The sequence below is a fragment of the Lagenorhynchus albirostris genome, chromosome 9 (genome assembly GCF_949774975.1).
Source record: "Lagenorhynchus albirostris chromosome 9, mLagAlb1.1, whole genome shotgun sequence".
Lineage (NCBI taxonomy): Eukaryota > Metazoa > Chordata > Mammalia > Artiodactyla > Delphinidae > Lagenorhynchus > Lagenorhynchus albirostris.
In genome coordinates this window covers 16,112,483-16,131,231 of record NC_083103.1, presented here as the reverse complement: position 1 = coordinate 16,131,231, position 18,749 = coordinate 16,112,483, and the positions used below count along the sequence as shown (strand labels likewise).

Sequence of the window (18,749 nt, the reverse complement as noted above, 5' to 3'; positions counted from 1 at the left end):
CGGCGGTGAGACTTGCAACCCTCTGGCTGAATCCTGGGGGCGTGGGGATACGTTGGGCGGGACTGAAGTTTGATTGGCAGGTGAGCGATCCGCCTCCTTAGAACGGAAACGCTGCTTGGTGAGAGCAAGGGGGGTCGTGGGCGGGGCAGTGAAACTAGGGTCAGCCAATGACCGACGCACTACAGGCAGCGTGAAAGATAGATCACCAATGGCGGCACGGATGTGGTGCCATGGGCGGGGTTTAGGCCCAAAGCTGGGTAGGAGCAGCGCCTATTACGGTAGTCCTCATCTTCACGGCCAGCGCCTCTTCCTGCATTCATTCGTTTGTTTTTTCCATTCACGAAGGTAGTGAGGCCTGGTTGAAAGCCATGGAGAGCGCTCTGCCTGCCGCCGGCTTCCTATACTGGGTGGGCGCGGGCACCGTGGCCTACCTGGCTCTGCGCATCTCGTGCTCGCTCTTCACGGCCCTTCGGGTCTGGGGTTTGGGTCACGAGCCGGGGGTCGGACCGGGGCTCGGTGAATGGGCAGGTGAGTCGAATCGAGGGCCGCCGGCCCCCTCGCTCCTGCTGCGGCTCGCGCGGCTCCCGGCCGGGCCTGGTACGCGCTGACCACTTCTGGGCCCAGCGCTTGGCCTTCCCGTCCCCAGCTCCCCTCTCCTCCATTCTGAGATTCCTGCGTCCCGCATACCCGCCTGTCCCCTAAGCCATTTTCTGGCTTGCTTAGACTTCTAGAGTTTTTAAATACTAAATACAGTGCTGGCTTAAGTCAGCGAATCTAAAGGGCCAGTTGGTGGGCGCGGGAGAAATCTGGCCTGAACTCCCTGGGGCTTGTGTCCTTTAAGCCGTTCCGGGTTCACGGAGTTAGTCGCCTTGCTGCTTGCTTCCTTAGTCGCACTCTACGCACCTTGGCTCGCCCCTTATGAGTGTTTTTAAAACAAAGTCTTTGGCTTGAATACTGGCCCTGTGCTCAGGATGAAAAGCATTCTGTTGCCTTTTGGGAGGCGAGGGTGGAGGAAGAGGACATAGAATTTCAGAAGACTTTCTGCTCTTTGGAACCTTGGATTCGGCCTAGTTCAGGTAATTTACAAAAAAAATTGGTCAACTGTTCTGGAGTCCTAATGAGTAGCAAGAATTATTGCTTCTGCAAAACGGTACTCTTCATGTAGAAATCGGAAATACTTTCTGCAGAAGGACATTTGCAGGAAAAAGTATTCCCAGAAAGAGTGAGCTAAACAAACAGGTCTTGTTCCATCTAGTCGGGGGATTTTGAGGATGGAGGAGAAAGGTCAGATTGGAGAAGTTGGGAAACATCTGAGGAAAGTTTTGCGCTTATTGTTTTTCTTTTTCTGCCTTTTTTGTTGATTTTCTTTCCTTATTTTTTGTTTCTTTTAGCTTTTTTTTTAAACCGAGTGATATGCCGTTCTCCGATGTGATTATTCATTCTACTGTTTTATAATTGAATGTTCACTTCACAAAGCATTTTATTGAATTTTGGAGTGGTTAGGGGTTGCTTTCAGACTAGGCTCAAATAAGGTACACAAATAATGTCACTCCATGTTCTGAACTTTATTCACTCAAAAACATTTCAACAACTTAGTAGGAAAAACATAATAAATTAACATTTTGGGACAGCAACAAAAGGAGAAAACATCTCAAGTAGGAATGAATATGTGAAGCAGCTATTAACATAATACGTATTTTAAAAAGTCACTTAATTGTCTTTTGATCGTTGAAAAAGCAAGTGAAGTGCTCAGCTTGATTATAATCAAGATTGTAATTTCACGGTTGATAAGCCCAAATTCTTGGTTGTCAGGTTTGGAAAACTTGCTTTTTGACTTTTTTTTTTTTAATGAAGGCTTTATTTATTTAGGCTGTGTTGGGTCTTCGTTGCTTTACGTGGGCTTTCTCTGGTTGTGGTGAGCGGGGCTACTCTTCGTTGCGGTGCGCAGTCTTCTCATTGCTGGGGCTTCTCTTGTTGCGGAGCACGGGCTCCAGGTGTGCGGGCTTCAGTAGTTGTGGCATGTGGGCTTAGCTGCTCCGACGCATGTGGGATCTTCCTGGACCAGGGCTTGAACCCATGTCCTCTGCATTGGCAGGCGGATTCTTAACCACTGCGCCACCAGGGAAGTCCGCTTGTTGACTTTTGAACAAGACTCTAGTGCTTTAGGAAATCATATATCAAGATGAATAAGTTTTGTAATTTGTAAGCAAAGACTTTTGGTAATAACTTTTTTTTTAACGATCTAAAATTGACCATAGTGGCTAATAACTCAAAGGGACCAAGTCATCTGTATATGAATCCATAGTAAAAAGCCAAGTGATATGACATTGTCATTTCATAAGTATTATTTATATTGAAAAGATTTGGCCCCAGAGGAAGGATGTTTGATAAATTAAGGGCAATGTTTAAAAGATTTGGAAATGAAATTTGAACTAGAACACTGGGATATAACAGAGAGGATCATAGTGTCATAAAGTGAAATGTTGTCCAGTTCACTTGTTGGGAAAACTGTCTTTTTTAAGTACTTAAGTAGAAGAAATAATGAAGTTGTTATTTTTAACATTGCTTACATGTGGGGGCCTGGATCTTAAAAGAAAATACGTCTTCCTTTATCTCTCCAAATTCAGGGAATCTTTGAAAAACAAAGAAAAACTGAAATAATTTGAAAAACAAACCAGCAGAGATGACACTTGAATAATTAGGGTTAAATTGTGATTAAAAGTAGGTAATTTGTTCAACCAATTATTAATGTAACCAGGCAAGGGCTCTTGTGCCTGTGGTGCTGAAAGCCAAACTCTGACAGTAAGTGTTTGCAACAAAGTAAGGGTTTATTTGCAGGGCACCAAGCAGGGGAGTGGGAGACAAGCCTCAGATCCACTTCAACTTGGTCTTTGAGTTTAAGGTTCTGGTTTTTTTTCCTTTCTTTTTTTTTTTTTTTTTTCCACGGGAAAGAACAGAGAGGCTGGGGTTAATCATCATAGGGACATTTCTGTGACATTTCCTAATCATAGTTTTGGGAGTGAGGGTGTCTCTGGTTTATGATTCCCAGGCCAGGTGGTCCGTGGCTCAGGGGTCTGTGAGCTCATCTTGTAGTGGAGAAACAACCTGAGTTTATACGTTAATGATGTCATTGACGACAGCAGTTTTAGTACATTAATGATGTTATATGGACAGTGGCAGTTTCAGTCATCTGACTCTGTTTGATTAGTGTTCAGTTAGCACAGGATTGAGGTCAGAGGGGACCAGAGAAGGAATAAAGTTTTGGGTAAAGAGATTAATCATAAACTCAATAAGGGGAACTCGGTTTTAGGGCACCTTGGTGTCATTAGGGAGGCATTGCCTAAGTTTTTAATACTGATGTTTATGTAACATCTTCCTTTCCATAACCAATTATTTTAAGTATTACATAATAATATGTGTTGAGTTGGTAGTATATTTTTATACTTGTTATTCTTAAGTCTCTGTATGTGAGTATGTTTAATTTCTCCCCCTCAAATTTTAGAATCTGAGAGGCAGGGACTGTGGGTCCTCATTTTTTGTCTTTTCCCACAGTAACTGGCATATTGATCAGATATAAGCTCTTCTAGACATTTAAAAAAAAAAAAAAAAACCTTGGAAAATCCCCGAAATACAGTTGTGCTTTGCAATCTGTAAAAATATTCCATACCACAGATTTCTTAGTCTAGTAGGTTTTTAAGACCATCCATTACACAACCCATCCTCTAATTTATCTCCTTCATCTTCTAATCAAGAGCTGGGTCATTCCTTCCCTAGTTCTCTCCAAGTGAATTACGCTGATTTCACTAGGTCCCTAGCAGGTGGGTTTAGCCAATTTAGGAGGTGAGGCTCTCTTGCCTGCCATTGTCATGTGATACTTTCTGTATTTTTTCCAAGAACAAAGAGATCCTGTGAAAGTGGAGCTTCAAGTTGTTTGAAGGTCACTGTAGCAAGTAATGAAAAGAAGATTGCTAACAGAGGTGGTCAGTTTGTGCTAAGAAGAGAATAGTCCTTGCTGTGGAGCAACAGAGAATGTAATCTGTAGAATTTGGTTTGAGCGTAGACACATTTTGCATTTATTTGAGCAAGTTTCCATCATTGGAGTTTATCTGAAATGATTGATATAGAAATAAAGTGGGGACTTCCTTGGTGGCATAGTGGTTAAGAATCTGCCTGCCAATGCAGGGGACACGGGTTCAAGCCCTGGTCCGGGAAGATCCACATGCCACAGAACAACTAAGCCCGTACGCCACAACTGCTGAGCCTGTGCTCTAGAGCCCGTGAGCCACAACTACTGAGCCCACGTGCTGCAACTACTGAAGCCGGCACGCTTAGAGCCCGTGCTCTGCAACAAAGAGAAGCCACCGCAATGAGAAGCCCATGCACCACAACAAAGAGTAGCCCCCGCTCGCTGCAACTAGAGAAAGCCTGTGCACAGCAACGAAGACCCAACACAGACAGATAAATAAATAATCTTTAAAAAAAATTAAAAAATAAAAATAAAGTGGAGGTGATAGGTGCAACTCTGAGCTCTTAGTTTCTAAAGGAGAGGATATAGCTCCAGGTAGCAAAGAATGAAGGATCCACTAATCAGTTAATGAGTTAGATTTTTAAAATAGCTTTATTGAGATATAACTCATAGACCGTACAGTTTACCCATTTTAAAGTGTACAAGTCAAGGTTTTTATTATATTCATAGGGTTGCGCAACCATCATTATAACCTAATTTTAGAACATTTTCATCTTCCTTAAAAGAAACCCTGTACCTATTAGCTGTCACTCCCTCATTCCCACCCCCTCTTTCTGTCAATACACATTTCCCTATTCTGGATATTTCATGTAAATGGAATGAGATAATGTGAAGTTTTTGATGGCTGGCTTCTTTGATTTAGCACAGTGTTTTCAAGGTTCCTTCATGTTGTGGCATGTTTCAGTGGCTTCATTTTTTTTTTGGGTACGCAGGCCTCTCACTGTTGTGGCCTCTCCCGTTGCGGAGCACAGGCTCCGGACGCACAGGCCCAATGGCCATGGCTTACGGGCCCAGCCACTCTGCGGCATGTGGGATCTTCTTGGACCGGGGCACGAACCCGTGTCCCCTGCATCAGCAGGTGGACTCTCAACCACTGCGCCACCAGGGAAGCCCTTTTTTTTTTTTTTTTTAAATTGCTGATTAATATTCCATTCTGTGGGGAAGGAAATCCAAAAAAGAGGGAATATATGTATATGTATAGCTGATTCACTTTTCTATACAACAGAAACTAACACATTATAAAGCAAACTATACTCCAATAAAAATTAATTTAAAAAAAGGAAAACTAATGAAATCCAAATAAACTATGAAGTTTAACAACAACAACAAAAAATATTCCATTCTGTGGAGTGAGTTAGATTTTGCAAAGGGTCTTCTTCTCTGCATTTTGCCCTCTGCACATCTGCACTATCAGATCCCTGAGATTTTCCAAAGCGATGGAACTCATTTGGCTCTCTAGTATTGCAAGGTTTTCCTAATTCAGTAGACAATGAGGACTTAAAAAGGGTATGGGAGGGCTTCCCTGGTGGCGCAGTGGTTGAGAATCCGCCTGCCGATGCAGGGGACATGGGTTCGTGCCCCGGTCTGGGAAGATCCCACATGCCGCAGAGCGGCTAGGCCCGTGAGCCATGGCTGTTGAGCCTGTGCATCCGGAGCCTGTGCTCCGCACGGGAGAGGCCACAACAGTGAGAGGCCCGTGTACTGCAAAAAAAAAAAAGGGGTATGGGGTGGTGGGGTTCTTCCATGGAAAAGCCATTCATCAAAGCTGGCTCTGCTTAGCCAAGCTCCAAGAATCAGATTCTCAAAATCAGGTGTGGTGTGTAATTTCTGTTTTTACATTGGACAGCTATGCAGGGTTGGTCTAGTTACCTCAAACTGTTGAAGGCTACTTGAGTGACCAGGGCCCACTGACAGTGGGTCCCTTTCTTTAACTAAGTTTTGAGGTACCACATGATTATGTATGTACATATGTATGTATGAAATGTTATTTAACTTGGCAAGTCCAGAAGAAATATTACTATCACTTATTGAATGCTTGAAGTGTTCTAGGCACTTCACATAGATTATCATTAATTTCTCTTTGAGTTGTGCTCCAAAATCCCCAGTGTACAGAGAAGGAAACAGGGGCTTAGGTAAATGACTTCGTCTGTGGTTTCATAGCTGGTGAGTTACAGGATCAGGATGCAAAGCCAAGTTGTCCTTTATGCAACATCTACATGCTGTGTGTGGTGGGGATTGGCTTACAGACTACATGCATACTTGGGGTGGATTCCTTTATACCTTAGGAACTTTATTGCTTTTTGATTTAAGGCACACTTTCAAATCTGGACATGCTTGGTAATTCTGGAACCATTGCAGGATAAGTAGCACATTTTGGAATCAGGTAGCTTGGGATTTTCTTCAGATTTGTAACCATGAATCTTGTTGCATGGGAACACATTGGAAAGGCGCTCAAGGTGCTTAACAAAGCGAAGGGTTTGACTGTCATCAATACGGCTGGACCGGACCTTGAATGCTGTTTTCTGTTTATCAGTCTGGCGTTCTCAAATGGATTTAGTGAATCTCCGGAGGTCCAGCTTGGTTAGTGTAATATGCTCCTTGTTGACATTCTGGTAGACCTGTTCTTGCTGGTGAGTTTGTTTTTGATGTTGATCGCAGTGTTTTTTTAAAAAGTTGCTTTTTTTGTTTGGTTGTTTGTTTTGTTTTTTTATTTTTATTTATTTATTTTATTTAATTAATTAATTTATTTATTTTTATTTTTTTGCGGTACGCGGGCCTCTCACTGTTGTGGCCTCTCCCATTGCGGAGCACAGGCTCCGGACGCGCAGGCTCAGCGGCCATGGCTCACGGGCCCAACCGCTCTGTGGCATGTGGGATCTTCCCGGACCAGGGCACGAACCCGTATCCCTTGCATCGGCAGGCAGACTCTCAACCACTGCGCCACCAGGGAAAGCCCGGTTTTGTTTTTTTAAAGCAGCCAGGTGGTGGAGGGCAGAGAAACAGATGAACTTAGTCATAAAAGTTCTTGAAGATATTTATTAATTCTTCACTTCATCTCTGAAAAGGGAGTCCATAGGCCTAAATGGAACAGTCTCCAGATTGGAGTTAGCAGCGGCAACCTTAAAGGCTAGAGCTGTGTAAGAGGAAACAGATGTAACTGGAGGATCAGCCCTAAAAGCATGCCCTGGTCTTATTTGGAGGAAAAACCAAAGAGGATGGTTTCCTGGAATTAGAAATTCAGCCTCTGTACGCTGAGCTGTTTCCTCCAACCTCACACCGGCCTCCATTGTCTCCTGCTTCCTTTTTTTTTTTTCCTGTTCTTCGTCTTCCTTTCTGTGCAATAATAATTTTCCTATTTAAGGGTCAAACCTGAGACTCGGAGACTCAAATCTAGACTTGGATTCTAGCTCCTCTACTTTAAACTAGAGTGTAACATTGAGTAAGGTAGTAGACATCTGTGAGCCTCACTTTCCTCATCTACAGAATGGGGATAATACTGGCACCTGTTTTCATAGGATTGTTATGAAGCGTAAATGAGAATACTTATTCTGTGTAAAACAGGTGGTGCAGTGCCTAGTACATAAATGCTTAATAACTTATTAGTAACATTATTAGCCTTTGTAGCATTATATACTAATCACTTGAGCTAATTGACAAGATAAGGCTTAGTAAGAAAAGGTTAATAGCTGGCTGACTGCATCTTCAGCAAACTGAGATTACCTTTGCTACTCTCACTCAAGTGAGAGTATTGAGCTTCAAAACTAATTTTCTGTTTGTTTTTGTTGGTTGAGAATGATTTCTTTCAGTTTCAGAAAAAAATTATTGAAAGATTTGGTTAGTGAGAATACATTGGTAAGTGGATTTGAATAGATCAATTCCATTGCCTTTAAAGCCATTTGTAGATAAGGATAAGTTAAAAGAAATTTAATAGTGTGTCGTAGTTCGTTTGGGCTGCTATAACAAAAATACTATAGGCTAGGTGGCTTAAACAACAAACATTTCTCACAGTTCTGGAGGCTGGGAAGTCAGATCAAGGTGCTGGCAGATTCGGTCTCTGATGAGGAACTGCATCCTAGTTTATAGATAGATGTCTTCTTGTTCTGTCTTCACATGACAAGGGGCCAGGGAGCTCTCTGGGGTGTCTTATAAGGGCACTGGTGCCATTTGTTAGGGCTCCACCCTCATGACCCAGTCACCTCCCAAAACCATTATATTGAGGGGGTTGGGATTTCAACATATACATTTTTGTTTCTAGCATATGAATTCAGTCTGTAGCACAGATCCTTTATTCCATTTCTCTCCTGCTCATCTTTCCTGAACATAAAAATATTAAAATATAGCAATTTATATCTCTGCCTTCTGGGATAGATTACGATTAAGGCTAGGAGGCAGGGAGGGTGAAGCCTTCACCATCTTGGTGGAGAGGGTGATCCAACACTGTTCATTTGTCCACCCACTGTCCACATCCTCCTGAGGCTGGCCATGGACCTTGTAACAGACCAGTGGGATGGCAAACAGGAATCAGAAACAAACTGCCTTGTTAAGTGGTGGAAAGCAGACACACTTGGTTCTATGGGAGCTTGTGAAAGAAGGTCAGAGTGATGACTGAGCTGAGATCTGAAGGGAAGTGAAGAGTAGCAGACAGAGCAGAGGGACCAGCAGGTGCTAGGCTCCTGAGGTGGGAAAGAGCAGGGTCCCCTTAAAACAAGGCCTGAGCACTTGGAGCCAAGGAAGGGTAGGCATGATGTAAGATGGGAGTGGACAGGGGCTCAGGGGCAGTGAGCAGGGCTGTTTAAGAACATGAAAGACAATTGTGGGGATTTTAAGCAGAAGGGTAATGCTGAGTTGCAACTTTATTTTTTTAAGTAAATTTATTTATTTATTTATTTATTTTTGGCTGCGTTGGGTTTTCGTTGCTGTGAGTGGGCTTTTTCTAGTTGTGGAGAGAGGGTTCTACTCTTCATTGTGGTGCGTGGGCTTCTCATTTTGGTGGCTTCTCTGGTGGAGCTCGGGCTCTGGGTGCTCAGGCTTCAGTAGTTGTGGCACTCGGGTTCAGTAGCTGTGGCTCGCGGGCTCTAGAGCACAGGCTCAGTAGTTGTGGTGCACAGGCTTAGTTGCTCCGCGGCACGTGGGATCTTCCCGGACCAGGGCTCAAACTTGTGTCACCTGCAGGCGGATTCCTAACCACTGCACCACCAGGGAAGCCCTGAGTTGCAACTTTAAACAGAAGTTTTTGCTTCTATGATCTTTCTGAAGCTGTTGCATTGTCACAGAGATAGAGAAGAGCAGATTAATCAGATAATCTCAGTTAAAATTGCCTTTAAAAAATGCAAATTCATACTTTATAGTAAGGGAGGCCATTTTTGTGCACTTTCTGGTTATCATCTTTCAAAGACTATTTCTCCCTGGGGGAAAATCTAATCACTGTGGTATGGGAAGTTCTACTCTTGACCAGGGACTGGATGATAACGTTGAATGAACCCTGAAACTGGGTTATTGCTTTCTCGAGGTCACTCCATAGAACTGTGGTGTGATAGTTGAGGAGCCTGCCACACATCCGAATGCTTTGTTTTCTTATTCATTTTGTCTGGTGAAAAAACGTGTTTGCCTGGTCTCTAACTGGCAATTCCAGGGAGACTATCCAGTTTCTGAAAAGTTATCCTTACCACTGTTAAGTGAAGTTATTTCTACTTAAATGATCTAGTCATTGGGGGAAGGGAGGAAAGATTAGAAAACTAAAGATTTTGAACAATTACTGCCTCTCAGGAGTATGACATTGGGGAACAGTAGCGCTAACGGGAAGATTGGCTTTAGGGTCAGTACAGCAGGTCTGAGCTTTGCTACTTGCTAAGAAGTTTGACCTTGGACAAAGATTGCTAACCTCTGAGCATAACGTTCTTCATCTAGTAAATAGGGCTGTTACTTTTCAGGGTTATTATGACAGTGAAATGAGTTGTAAATGAGGTTCTCATGTAACATCTTGTGTGTTTTTATGGATGCCAAGTAACATATATTTAAGACATCTTTATTTGTATACATTGCTCTTATTTGATGAAAAGGGATTGTTGAAACCAAGAAATAATGTAGTTCACTCAGCAGGTAAACTATTGGAAATCTGAAGCTGTGAATAGATTGAGTAGGAGGTGATTCACAGTACTCCAGGAGAATTGCTTCCTTTGTGAGAAGATTTACTAAGTGGTTCCTTGAAATATGGTCCCCATTAGTGAACCTGAGATACGATGGACTTAGAAAAATCTGGTTCTGTGCAACTTTTCAACTACATTGTAAAAACCTTGGGTCATTTTCAGCTCTTCTTCTCTCACCCACATACAGTCTATTAGGAAATCTTACTGACTTTAACTTCAAAATATCCAGTATCCAGTTCCTTCTACCACTCTGGTGTAAGCCACCAAAATCTCTTGCCTCGATTATTATAACAGCCTCCTGTCGTTCTGATTCCACCTTGGCTCCCCTAATCAGTTCTTACAGAGCAGCCAGTGATCCTTGAAAAGCTCTAGTCAGATCATGTGATCCTTTGCTCAGATCCCTCCAATGTCTTCTCATCCTGTTTATTTATTTATTTTTTAAATTAATTTTTATTGGAGTATGGTTGCTTTACAATGTTGTGTAAGTTTCTACTGTACAGCAAAATGAATCAGCTATACGTATACATATATCCCTCTTTTTTGGATTTCCTTCCCATTTAGGTCACCATAGTGCATTAAGTAGAGTTCCCTGTGCTATATAGTATGTTCTCATTAGTTGTCTATTTTATACATAGTATCAATAGTGTATATACCTCAATTCCAGTCTCCCGTCTCATCCCGTTTAGATGAAAACCCCGGATTCTTCCTGTGGTTGACAAGGCTTTTGACCACCTGACTCCTGCCTTCTTTTACCTCTGATCTCCTCTCTGCCCATGTCTCGCCCTCCCTCCTAGCCACATTCCCTTCTTCCTTGAACATGCTTGGCATTGCTGCCTTGGCCTTTGGTTATTCCCTCTTCCTGAATGCTCTTCCCCAGATATGCATGTGGCTGAGTCTTCTTCCTTCCTTACAGTCTTTGCTCAAATATCATCTTCTCACTGAAACCTTCCCTCCTACCTTTAAACTTACAGACTGATCTCTTCCACCCTTCTGATCCCCGTTCCCCTGCTCTACTTGTGCTCTTTGTCATAGCACTTGTCACCATCTCCCATACTGTATACTTTGCTCATTTATGACATTTCTTGTTTGTCTACCTCTGTTAGAATGGAAGCACCATGAAGACAAAGATCTGTCTCTCTTGTTCACTTATGTATCTCAAGTGCCTAGGACAGAGCCTGCACAAAATAGGTGCTAATACATAGTTGTTGAATGAATGAAAATATTCAGGTATTCCAGTGTTTTTGAGGGATAATGTATTTTTTGTGGGGAATTATCTTCTCTTTCTATATTCTCTTATTAGTTGTAAATCTAAGAAATATTAGTGGTCTCCCCACCTCTAAAAATGAAATTATTTAGTCTAAAAACAAAATATAGACTATAACCTCAGGAAGAAGTTATCATAGTATAGACCCTGGAACTAGACTGCTCTGAATGTCTTTGTGTCCCAGAAGTGCCTGTACTTACCGCTTCTTTCTGCTTCTGTGTACTTTTGCTTGTGCAGAGACATTCAGTAGTTTCAGTGGTTGTTGAATGTTGATCTCTCTTTCCCTGGAGTGCTCTTTCTTGTTGTTCACTCTTCCTTACTCCTCCTGTTCATGAAATTCTACCTACTTTTCAGAGTCCAGATTCTGAATGTTTATGTGCAGCTGCCCACATGGAAGCCATCATGTACTTTTGGAACTCTGATAGTGCTTGTTTTGTGCTTTTTTGTGGGCTTTTCCACACTTTACCTTTTTGGTTGGTTGTGTGTCTGTGCTTGCACGCATGACTGTTCTAAACTACAAGCCCCTCGAGAGTGCACAATAAATAATATGTAGTGAATGAATATATTTTCTTTGAATTATATTTTGATGGGGATGGGGTGTTTTGCTTTGCTTTTGTATTCTTTTGGTTATGTTTTACAAAATAATTTGTACACCTTTTTTCCTCTTTGTTTTAAAATCTCAAGTGACACCTAAAAAGCTAGATTAAAGTTAAACCCAGGCTGATTAGACAAAGACTGGTTATGGAATTATTGTAGCAGAGCTGGGATAACAGTTTTGAAAGTGTGAAATGCAGTGAGAGCAGAGATGTCCTTGTGTAGCATTGGTAATAAGCTAATCTTCCTACATACATGTGTTAGGAAATTGCTGTAGGAAATCAACCACTTTGCCAGATTTAATAAACATTTCAATATTAATGGATTTTTTGTAATATATTTATTATCCTTCCCCAAGTCTTTGTAAAATTGTTACAAGTAGGCTTTCTTTTCGTAAGAAAGACTCTTCCAATGAAAGTTTCAGTAAAACCTTGCTAATTGGTAAGGCTGAGATGAATGAGTGAAAAAACTGAATTCTAGGATGTGTTGACCAAAATGAACTTTTGTTATTTTAAAGGCCCGAAAAAATGAACCCACGCCTTCTAGAGCCTTCAGACTTTTTGGGGACATTGAACTGAATTTCCTGGAAAATCTCCTTGGTAGTAAAGGCATTGAATGGTCAATGTACATACTTAATAACTGCTAGAAAGTTAACCACAGAGCACTGAGTATATGCGTTGTTTGCTTCATGGAAAGAAATGAATACTGCAGTTGGTTGATAATCTACAAAAGCTGAGTCAGCCATTTTGTGAGAAACTTGAGAAAATTAAAAAATCATTAGGAGGCAGAAGAGACTAATGATAGAATAACAAAACTGGAAGGGCTGTTGGTGACCTCTTCAGTTGAACTATTAGGGAAATAAGCTGGAAGAGGTAATGACTTGCTCAAGTTCATTCATCCGGTTAGAGATTGTTTAGGCAAGAGGGTCAGTGGCACAGAGCAGAAAATGGGGGTTGCATCGGTGCTCGGTTGATTAAAAGCAGTGGTAGGAGTGATGAGCAGCAGACTCTGACAGCAGAATAGAAGAGATTTGTCAGGGATGAATTAAGAGAGGAAAACTGGCGAGGAGGACAGGCAGAGGTGATGAGTGATAACAGTTAGGGTGCTGGCAGAACTGAGCTTCATCACATTTCCGCAGCTGGTATGGGGCGAAAAGCCTTCTCTGTACAGGAGCCTGAACTCTCGAAGAAATGACACACATCTCTGTAGCCCCGAGGGTACCATTATTTCCTACTCTTGGTGCGCTCCTACATGGATGTTAAGACTGGGGGACTTTTTCACTGTGTATAGTGCTACAAGCCAAGTGGGTCGATCCGTTATCTCTTATCTATAGTCTTGGCTGTGCCTATAGCCCTAACTACAGATGAAGTTGATGACACTAAATTGCCAAGGAAATACTGTATAGTTTTTAGGATTGCTTCTCGGCCAGCAAAGGGTGCAGTATCCTTTAGAAGTTTAAATTCCAGTTTTAGAGTTCCCTTAACCTTCCTCGTATGTAGAAAACTCATTCTCCAAATTGGTTTTACTGTAATGCTGGCAGTAACTGCTCACCACCAAGCTCACTTCCAGTAGAAATATTGCCAAGCTTGCTTTAATGATTGCTGAAACTCCCATCTTGTCACATAAACAGACCTAATAAAGTAAGCAAGCTCCCCTAATCTTGCACATTCGGTCATAATATTGCTGTGGAACAGGGAGCAGCTGCTTATCTGTGTGTTCCAATACCTATCATTGCCTGTCATGAGAAAGGAGGGGATGATCTCTTTATAGATAATGTGAAAAAAACACAACAGGGGTTAGACAATGATGTTCACACATTCTGAATTAGAGGAGGCTGAATTAATGAAATTTTACCGTAATGATGACATCTTAATTTACAAATTGCTCTTGCAAGTATTCTCAAATGATTGCCATAACCACCCCGTAGTTATTACTTCCACGTAATATTCCAGGACCAGAGGGAGCTGCAGGGAGTGGTATAGGGGTTACACAGCTAGTAAATGACACAAGAAATTGAATCTAGGTTTTCTGAGTCCGGGCTCCTGCCAAATTTCCTGCCGAAGCTCCTGATAAGGGTGATTTTAAGGCAGTCTGCTTGGTGTACCGCACTGGGTCTGGAAGTTAGTGGTGAGCAAGAAAGCTTTGGTCGCTACCTTCTTTGTTCTAGTAGAGGACACAGATCATTACATAAGCGGCTCTGAAAAGTTTAGCAGGAGCCAGCTATGGGAACACCTCTTCAGGGTTTTAAAGGTTTCTGGAAGAAGTCACATTTAATCCAAGGTGTGGAAGAAAAGAGGTAGTAGGAAGATGATGATGATGTTGATAATAGTAATAAGACAAAATGTTTGTTAAAAAGCTTGCCATTTACCAGATACTCCTCTAAATGCCTCAGTGAGGTCATTTACTCCTCATGCACTCCAATAAGGTAGGTCCTATCCCCATTTGACTGAAAGAAAGCTAAGATAATAGAGAGATCAAGCAGTTTGTCTGAAGGCACATGGCTAGGAAGTGGAGGAGACCCTGGGATTGGAACTCCTGTGAACTCTGCAAACTATGTTGATGAATGAGAAATGGGCGGGTGAGGGGGTTGGAGGACAGGGGGGTTTTTCCAGCAGAGAGAAGACTTGCGTGAAGCCCTTGAGGAAAGTGAGAGCATTCAAGAACTTTGGGCAGACAGTCCTTGGGAGGAGAGAGGCAAGAGATAAGACTTAGAGAAATGGGCAGCGGGCCAGTCCTAAAGGACCTTGAGGCTCCGTGAGGGTTTTATTTAGCCTCAGGGCAGTGGGAAGTCATTGAAAGATTTTAAGCAGTAGATGTCATGATCAAGTTTGTATTTGGACCACTTACTCTGGCATTTTGGAGAATGGATGTGGAGGGAGCCACCCAGGAGATGGGGGGACCAGCAGGAGACTGGTGGCGGTGGTAAGCCAGGCGCTGGGTGATGGTGGCTTGGACTAAGGTCGTGGGGCAGGGACTGAGCGGGGGAGTCAGACGAGAGACAGAGGTAGAAGTCCTGGGCCCTCGTCACAGGCAGGTTGTGCGGGTGAAGGAGGCGATAGAGGCTGACACTGGGCACTGACTGCAGAAACCCAAAGAGAAGGAGCAGGGTTTGGGAGGAAAGCAGTGATTCCCGTGTGGTTCTGGGTGGATGTCCGGCAGTCTTCCTGTAGATTAGAACTGGCCCGAGCCTGATGTTCTGAGTTCCTTACCAAAATCCTTTGGCTCAGCAGTCATTTATAGTTGTCAAAAATTATATGCTATATCTTACGATCTATAGAAACTTTGGAGCCTCAACATGTAATATCTTAGGACAAGGAGAACATTATTTTTGAGCTGTTTGAGTGTATCCCATGTAGCACTTGGTGGCTTAGTTTGGTAAATGTTTGTTATTTCCTTTTTAGGCGGAAAAGCAGGGAAACACAATCAGAAGACCTGAGTTCAGAGTCCACCTTCCTTTGACATTTATCGTCTGTGGAATTTTCAGTCAGCCTCTCTGTTTATTGCATCTATCAAATATGTCTAAAAATACCCACTCTGTATATCTTCAGAGATATTGAGTCTCTGAATCGTGTCTGGAAACACTGTACAAAGCATTATGCACAAACAGGACATGGGGCCTTTTTCCCCGTTCCATCTTCAGTTAGAAACCTAGAAATAGAATTGCCCCATGAGTTGATTGGAGCCTTTGTGTGAGGTTCAAATTGCTTCAGAGATTTATTTTGGGATCTGTTGCACATTTGTCACGATCAACACCTAAGTTTCTTTTGATGTGATTATCTAATATATGTCAATTTTAGAATGTACCTAAAACTTTTTTTTAAACAACTTTGTTGATGTAAACTGGGTTTCTGAATTAAAAGTTAAACTAATTTAGCCACAAATTATGTTAATTTTAAATAAAATACTTCAACTTTATTTTTAACATATGCAATGGCTATGGTTAGGTATAGTGGATTAAGGATATAGTTAAGTTATTGGCAGTGAGGTGTCATTTCAACTCTGATGTGATTGGAAGACTCTCAAGTTTGACATAACTGTTTAAAGTTCCATTATTGTATTAGAAGCGTTATTGTAAGAGGTAATTAGAAGTTCCTGTCATTTCTCACTCAGTACCCTACTGTTTTTGTCTCAGGCTTAAACATATTCAGAGTATTTTTTCTTTAGTTAAAGGTTTTCTGTTCCAACCTTCATTTAAGCTAGATTCTTATGAATTATGACACTGATGACATAATGGTGCTTTTTAGATCTCCAGAGCAAAAGTATCATCTTTGATATGAGGAAATAGTTTCCTGATGTACTTTGATTCTAATTTTTAAAAATATAGCAAAGATTAGGACCATGTATAAACACCCAAATCTTCTAATAATACTTGCTTCAAAATACATTACTTCTTTGAAAATTGTGAATTACTTTTTTTTTTTTTTGTCAGTGTGTTAATGTTTCTTCAAATGGAAACATTTACTTTTCTCTCCTTTTGCATTCCTATCTTTGGGTTCTCCCAGAAGCAGATACTGAGACAGGGACTCAAGTGCAATCAGTTTGTTTGGAAGGTGATCCCAAGAAATACCAGTAGGGAGGGAGACAGGGAAGGGAACACAGCCAATAAAGGGGCTGTTATCAAGCCCTGTGATCACCTGTAGCTAGTGTAGAACTCAAGTTTCAGAGCTACTTCACCTGCAGGGCCTGGAAGCTCAAGTATTTTATATACCAATGGCCATTAGTCACTGGTTGAGGGCTGTTGGTGGTGAGGAACATTAATTCGATAGTACTCATGTCTACTGTGCACTTGGGTGTTGCTGGCTTCAGTCACCAGTTAAAGCCCTTGGGGCGAAGAGACACATTTGGAATGTGCTGTCCAATGGTGTGGTCAGGATGGATATGGACAGGGCACTACCGGTTTAGCTCTAATTTTCATCACCATATTTGCCCTTGCTTTCATTTTCTTGAAACAAAGCAACAAATAAAGACCAAGGAAAAGGTAGGAGGAATTATTTCCTGGAAATAATAAAAGAAATATAGTAGATTTGAAGCATAAGTTGATATATGTTATAATATTTCACTGTGGATGGGAGTTTTGCTGGATTGGATTAGCCTTAGTTTTAAGTGTTTTTATACTTTTTATAAATACAGATGACTGACTAAATATTGAACAAGCTTCATTAGGATTATGTTTGCATTAAGGTATGAATTAATCTCTTCCTCTCCATAATTTAATTCTGATCTACTAAACAGGAGATGGTTGCCATATGGTCAGTACAGAGTGAGTGCAGCATTTGAGGGAGTTGTGGCAGATGTGGTTGGTTGCTTGTTGACAGAATGCTGGATTTGTATAGGTATTGGACAACCATATACTTCAGAGGAGGAGGGCGCTCTCCTCAGACCCAGGGGCCCAATCGTAGTTTACAATTACTTTGATGATTCCTCTTTCCTTGCTAGAGATTGGTTTAGGAATGGGCATGTAGCACAGTTCTGGCCAATGAGATGTAAGAAATCTCCTGGAGCGAGGGCTTCTGAGAAGCTTTCCTCCCCTTTCAAAAGAGGCAGAAGGAAGGGTATTGGTCCGTGAGGATGTGTTGCCTGTAGCCGTCTTTGGGACCAGAGGGGACAAACTGAGGAAGGAACCAGCACACTGAGGGCTGCAGAGCAGAAAGATGGAAAGCATCTGGATCTTTGATTCCGTCATTGAGCTGCTGAATTCACCCATTCTGGTGGTGCCTTACACTTCCTGTTGTTTTGAGATAATAAACCCCATTTTTCTTAAAGCTATTTCTGTTATTTCAGCTGAAAGCATCCTAACCTACAGATTCAGTAGAAAAGTAGGGAGATTTTCTTGTTTTGAGTAAAATTTTATAATTGATTTAAGGTCCTATAGACTTGGATAAACAATATATTGCAGTTCATTTGAATACTGAAATGGATGAAAGGAGGCCAACTTTGGTATGAGATACGATTGCATGTCTCATTAAACAAAGTCTCATTCCTGATTATGCTGGTCATTGAGTTCTTGGCCATATTAGGCCATTAAATTATTTTAGTCAGGTCTACAGTTTATAAAGCCAAAGAGTATAAGTATGTGAAAACTGTCTTATTGCCAAGATTCTTTGAGAACTGTTACCAAATGATTTAGGAATATTGGGTTTTCAATTAATTTGAAGTAAATGTCATAAGATGGTCTACTTTAAGTTAGTCTAAGTAACTTTATTTCTAGGGAGTACCTAGTAATCTAAAGACTTTGACCCAGTGTAGTTCCAACTGAATTGGAAAAGCATCAGGACTGGGTATGAAGAAGTGAAGCTGTGGTGGGTGTATGTTATGTGTGGGTCTGTTACTATCCTCAGAGCTTATTTCTCTCTAATTCCATTTCAAAGCCAGGAAGAAGTCAGTAGTGTTCATTACCCTGGTGGTATATTCTTAGCTTTGCCATTTCCCCATATTAATGTATTATTAATATAAAAATTATGAAATCCATTTCATATATTCCTGGTTGGGACAATAGTCCAGTATAAGGTTGGAGATTCAGTGTTATTTAAATTCCAAATGGGGAAGTGTGCCATCTGAGTCACTGAAAAGCTGGAACAAAGATACAGGAGCTTAGGGACATAGATTCTGCTTTGTATCTCCGATGGCGATATGGCCTTACTGATGCTGAGTTTGTTTTAAGAACCAGGAGAGCCTGATGTGTGAATCTAAATACTATTTTAAAAAGAAGATAGAGATT

At 41.6% G+C, this 18,749-nt stretch overlaps 1 protein-coding gene across 5 annotated transcripts in view; it reads left to right on the top strand.

Moving 5' to 3' along the window:
- The first annotated feature begins 255 nt into the window (after positions 1 to 255).
- The window catches only part of HSD17B12 (hydroxysteroid 17-beta dehydrogenase 12), a 179,620-nt gene continuing 161,126 nt past the window's right edge, over positions 256 to 18,749 (top strand). For 2 of the 5 annotated variants that reach the window (XM_060159370.1, XM_060159369.1), the window contains exon 1: positions 260 to 528. In XM_060159370.1, the coding sequence (XP_060015353.1) occupies positions 369 to 528 (160 nt within the window). In that variant the 5' untranslated portion in view covers positions 260 to 368. Of the gene's footprint in view, positions 529 to 970; positions 1,077 to 18,749 lie in introns of all 5 variants that reach the window. The other 3 variants (XM_060159367.1, XM_060159366.1, XM_060159368.1) reach the window with 3 other exon arrangements.